General features: G+C 40.4%; 1 protein-coding gene across 1 annotated transcript in view; it reads right to left on the bottom strand.

Annotated features, from left to right (window-relative positions):
- Window positions 1-4,284: 4,284 nt before the first annotated feature.
- LOC144252348 (DNA polymerase alpha catalytic subunit-like) overlaps window positions 4,285-6,000 on the bottom strand; it is a 58,993-nt gene continuing 57,277 nt past the window's right edge. Inside the window, exon 10 of the mRNA XM_077794734.1 lies at window positions 4,285-4,366. Coding sequence (XP_077650860.1) covers window positions 4,314-4,366 — 53 coding nt within the window. The 3' untranslated portion in view covers window positions 4,285-4,313. The remainder of the gene's footprint in view (window positions 4,367-6,000) is intronic.

Here is a 6,000-nt window from a genome sequence, read left to right as displayed (position 1 = left end):
CTCTTTCTATGTAATAATTGCCATGAGTTCACACTGAAGTCTCCAGTTTCATAACACCATTGGATTCATTCTATCTTTTCTCTTTACCAAAATATTTTCACAACAGCCTTTTCTGAAAATGAGAACATTATCTATAATATATGTATTTATTTGCTTAATACACACACAGGGTAGTTTCAGAATGTCAAACACACCCATGCTTCTTTGAAAAGCAAGCTTTATTCTACAGTGCAATAAATTTTTAGCCTTTCATTCTTTAGCTTGAGGTCACATAGGCAATGGTGCTTTCTGTAGCAACCATTTAGAGCATGAGCCTCATTTCCTCTCTTGGGGGTCACTTTGAGACATTTGCCTGAAACCTTGCCTTGGTCATCTGAAGTCTCATTCTTCGTGCTCTGCGACTGCCATTGGAGACAGAGCATGTCACCATGGGATTCCAAAAAAAAACATTCAATGTATGTTTGTTGACTCCCCCTTTTCCTGAAGATAATCCAACAAGTAGATTGTACAAATATCTCCATTTCCACAAACACACTTACATGCTTATGGCAAGAGTGTCATCTCCCAGGGCTATCCATGCTCCCTTGGCCTCCCTACCTCATGTTTAAATAATACCAACAGCTTTCCTCTCTTCCAGAGAAACTCCAATTCATCTTCCTTATGAAGGTTTCCCAACACCCTTCTCTCTAAACACAGAGCGTGTGTCCACAAGTGCAGGGGCCATAGAAGCTCATTTTATATTTGTCAAGTTCTCACATTCTCCATCTTCCACATTTAAAAATATTTTCCTAATTAAATTTATGAGCTAGAAATTGAGAAACATATGGAGTTGAGGGGAGGAAAGAAAGAGAAAAAAAATAGCCCATTCATTCAACTTCTCTCAGCTGCCACTCCTAGTGGGAACACGGGCTGAGCTCAGGTAATGCCGGGCCATAAACCTTCCATAGGAGCCAAATTTAGGTCCAGTATGAAAAGAAAACAAAATCCCTCCTACAAGACAAACTGTTCACTTTGGAAATGGGAGTTTCTTTTCAAGGTCCTGTATCAATCCTTCATACTTGATCGTTTCCATGGGGCAAAAATCAGTGCTCCTGTTGGAAGCTTCTGAATGGGGCAATGCAGAAAAATTTTCAGACCTTTTATTTCCCTCAATAGAGACCTGTTTCTCCTGGGGGCTCTGCTTTTTCCTTTCTGGACAGAATCCACTTTGCCATATCCTGACTAGAGGGAGAGAAGGTATGAAGTGTGGGGTCGGGGTGGGGGGGCAACTCCAGGTGCTAGAAGCTTTGCACAATGAGTTCTATTCTCTGCTGTTTACAAACCATCTTTCTTAAGGTTCTTAAGGTTGGCTCACAAAAACTCCATCTCCTAGTGCAGGTTAGCCCTCCAGACTAGGCTACCTAAAAATTTACATGGATACTTTCCTGGCATATGTAAGTCCAACACACTACAAATGAAAGAACAAGATGAACCTTCCTTGACTCACATGAGTATTATATGTTGGTTACTTTCATTGTTGTATCTCTACCTATATACCTGTGTGTATGTGTGCATGTGCTTGTGCACACATCATGCACACACACACATGTATTATAGAAAGAGCAGCTTTGTTGTATTCTCAGTTTTAAGATGGAAAGTTCACAACCCAGGAAAACCTCAGTCCTAAGCAAATTGGCGAAGTCACCCTGTGTTGCCAACTTCTTCAAATAACAAATACTAATTAGATCACACATATATTTATGTCCCACACTAAATTGCTCTGAAACCACATCTTCCTTACCAGGTGGAATTTCAGGCTTTCTGCAGTGTTCTGTTGACTTTCTATTCCTGAGAATGTGCTAAGGCTGTGGATTCATCCTGCCCCATCTCCTCTAAGCAGGGAAGGAGCCAGATGCTCCCTTGGAGACAAGATTGAAACAGACCTCGCATCAGGTAGTCAGGCAATCTGCCAGGGTTTTCCAGATCTGCTATGTCAAACGATGGTGAACTGAGATGACAGAATCAGAGGTCCTTCTCACAGCTCTTGTGCAATGGGCTGAAAAATGCTTCTCTGTTTCACATCACTGCTTGAATGCCAAAGCATAATAGTATTTATATTGAAATAACTGTATCCCTTCACTCACAGGACACATGTGCCTATTTGGATCTGGGCAAGGTCCCACTCAGGTGCTACGTTGTGTTTGCTTTTGTATTTTTTTCTTATAATTCAACCCTGCTGTAAGCTTGGTTTACAAGGCCAGATTGTTCCTTCCCTTGGAGTGAGTTCCGTCTCAGAAGCCTCATTCTGCTGTTTTGTGATTTATCTTCAGTCTAGGGCACCATTAGACATGGGGTTGACAATATCCTTGCCCCCATATCTTTATACATCTGTGGGTGAGTGATACAAAGAGAAAGCAGAATGTCCTAGCCATCTGCCAGAAACACCTGGAGTTTTTATCACAGAGAATGGGGAAGGAGTTGAGGTGGCCTCTGCCATAGAACCTGTGCTGCAGGCCTTAAGACCAGCCAAAATATCATGTTGCCAGGCATTTTATTACATACAAATATCATCAGTCTTGGCTGTTATGAAAAATGGCCATTGAGTGAATAGCTTTGAAACTAACATATTTCTCCCAGTTCTGGGGAAGTCCGAGATCGAGGTGTTAGTACATGCAATGTCTCATGAGTGGGGGCCTACTTCCAGCTCAGCCAATGTCCACATTCTCAACACATCCTTGCAGAGAAAAGAAGTAAGATCTCTCATATCTCTTCATATAGGAGAACAAATGCCATCACAGTGATTCTACCTTCATGACCTAATTACCCTCCAAAGACCCCCATCTCCAAATACCATCACACTTGTGATAAAGGTGAATTTGGGGAAGGACATAGACATTCAGTCCATAGCAACCATTCTGACTATGTGGGACTGTGTAAGGATGCATGCTTTATTTAGTTGCAAGTGTGTCCTATACAAAGTTTCTCTTCTATATCATCATCAAATTCTCTCTTCTTGCTTATTCTTTTCTGCCCAGACACCATAAACTGAACCGGTTGAAACTATTTGCTAACGGAAACATACACTATATACCATGGACTTACTATGGTCCTGTGATATTTGGATAATTCCCATAATGCTGGCCAACTAACCCTCATTGTTCTCATTATTAGCAGTGGCAGTAGTAATAAGAATAACTAACGTATGTTTAAAATCTTGACATTATCAATAGTCTTCAACAATCCTGTAAGAGTGAGTAGCTGAGTGAATTACATTTGATAACTTGGTTTAATAATGCATTCATAGAAGAGAACATGAAGCCTCAAGAGGTTTAATGACTCATTTAAGGTCACACCTAAGAAGAAGCAGGAGAAAGCATGTTTCCTTTCTCTGTTCTTGGCCCTGTGAGTCTACTATGAGAAGATGGTACTTGCAAAACAGGAAGTGAATCCTTACCAAACAGAGCTATTCCCATCTTTACTGAATCATTGAGAGCCAGGAACCTCTCTGGACTCCTTGATCTCTGAGTTATTTAAAGAGAGACCCTTGAGAGAAAGGAGAAAACCCCAGGGGAAATGTTGAGAAGAAACTTTCCAATGTCAGCAATTGGAGGCATCCCAGGGAAGGAGGATTTTGAATCCACGAGAACTTTACAGAGACCTTTAATATATGAAAGGCAAAACAGATCTGTCAGAAAGCAGTCTCTACTCACTTCAGAAACAAGAAGAGGAACTCCAGGTTGAAAAGACAATGGAGCTGCAGTTTGATGTAGATGCTCCTGGCAGCATAATACTTTAGTAAACTCCTTTAAATGTTTATTTTAAATGTATGGGGAGACAGTGGAGGAAAGTGATCCTTGGTAGATGCTCCTCTCTCACTTTGTAAAATTTCCTGCAACCTCTCTTAGGATAATGAATTATATCATCAACAGATTCATCATCCTTGACAAGGAATTTTAGCAATCATCACTACTCAAGGGGGCACTTTGAGGGTCTCAAATTGTCTGTTTGCACCTGCATCCCCTCCCCCACCGTGTGGGAATGTCATAGTCTTTGATAACTCCATGGGTGCTTTCCTTGGGCAATATAATTGTATCCATTTTGCTCCATTTCTAGGTACATTTTAGCATCTCATATGGATGAGCTTCTTCATTTATCTTTGGATTTATATACAGACATCAAATCGTATTAGAATTGAAAATGGGAGGGGGAGGAGAGGGGAGCAGAGATCACTGGAGTCATCAATTCGGTTCTCTCCTGTCTTTAGGCCTTGTTGACACAGCTTAGCTCTCTCCTGCTCCTCCCAGGCAGGCATATCTGTTGCACGCTGAACTCCATTAATCTTCCTGAAAGGCAGTTGCATTCAGGACAATGTTAACACTTAGCTCTCCTGAAAAGAAGACAGATTCTGTGAGGCACAGAGATAGGGATCTGGGGCCAGCCCTGGCAACTCAGACAGGCCTAAGCAGGATGGATTCCATGTGGAGAGAGGGTGACAGCAGAGAAATGGGCTGTGTGGACTGGGACACCTGCATCGGATCAAGTCAAACTAACCCAAAGCAAGTGAGAAAATATAAATATATATATATCACATATTAATAATATGCATCAATAATATAGTTTAATATATATTAATAATATACATTAGTAATATTATTTTAATATATATTAATTATATACATATGTGTATTTTTTTAACCAATCCAGGACAGCAACAACCAAATAAATACCTGTCCTGTCCTGTGGCAACATCAGCCAGGTTTATTTTGGAGGTTCTAATAGACAAAACAATTATTGATCATTATTATTTCCATTTTAACAAATGATTGACATTTTCTCAAGAGTCTGCACAATATTAGTACATAATTTACAAGAAATAAGTAGTATAGAATGTATGTTTTTGTCATTAAAATGCCTAGCACATTTCACTTAGATCTCTATTGCGTCCTCTGCCTTCGGTCTGAATCTGCCCTGCACAGACAGACAGCCGATCGACCTGGCCCTGTTGAGGCTGCCTCAAGATCCCTACTGACTCTATATTGTGTCTGGATGAGGTCACTGCTCTGAAAAGAGGACTGAATTCATGTCTTTCTTCTGTGCCCTCTTTGTGCTGACCCTCTCCTATCATCCCTGTCCCCCAGCCGGCTGTGGCCACTAACAGAGTCCCTAATGCAAACAGAACTCAGGAAGCACCATCTGCCTCAAATCATGCTTTGGTTCACCAGGCCTCTCCTGGCTACAGACTTGATTTGTATGAATTTGGTGACTGCATTAAATACGATTGAGGGTAAATTATGCTGTAGTTACACACTACCCCCAAATCACAGTGCCCACGACAGGAAAATTTTGCAGAAAAACAGAAAGAAGAAGTGGGAGAACCAGAAAAAATCACAAAACCTGGAGAATCTCTTCCTGACGTTCAAAAGGGGAAAATTGCAGATAACCCCTACGACGTAGAGCCAGGATTAAATAAACAGATAGCTGAACATCAGTCCTAAATGGACTAGGATCACGGAGATGGGGAGACACCATAAATAGATTGAGGGACATTTACATTTAATTTATGTATGCATTTATATGTTGCCTCACACTCAAAAAGATTTAACGTAGTTATAAAACAAATAAAAGCAATGTAATAAGAAGAAACAGAATGAGAAGTAGAAAATCTAGACCATGACAAGCAAGAAAACAAATACAGAGATCAGAAAGACCAGCACAAATATAACAAGAGTTCCAAATTGCTCCTGAGTTTGTAGGCCTCACAAAGCAAAAGTGACATAATTATTATCAACTAAACAAGCAATAGAAAAAGCCTTTTAGTCCATTCTTTTAGATAAGCAAACTTAAACCAAACATAGCCTTCAGAATCTCCCTTGTCAGCCAAGCTTTTGTTAGATGTTGACAGCAGAGGGTTCAAAGTCGCATTCATTGATGAATACTGAATATTTGGGTATTTGTAGAAGTTTCTGAGAACAGCTCCCTAAGCCCCAAATATTGATAGAAAAATAAAGTTGAGTAGCTTCC

This window comes from Urocitellus parryii, unplaced genomic scaffold, assembly GCF_045843805.1.
Source record: "Urocitellus parryii isolate mUroPar1 unplaced genomic scaffold, mUroPar1.hap1 Scaffold_402, whole genome shotgun sequence".
Taxonomy (NCBI): domain Eukaryota; kingdom Metazoa; phylum Chordata; class Mammalia; order Rodentia; family Sciuridae; genus Urocitellus; species Urocitellus parryii.
The sequence above is the reverse complement of the archived record's forward strand: the minus strand, read 5'-3'. Positions and strand labels throughout refer to the sequence as shown.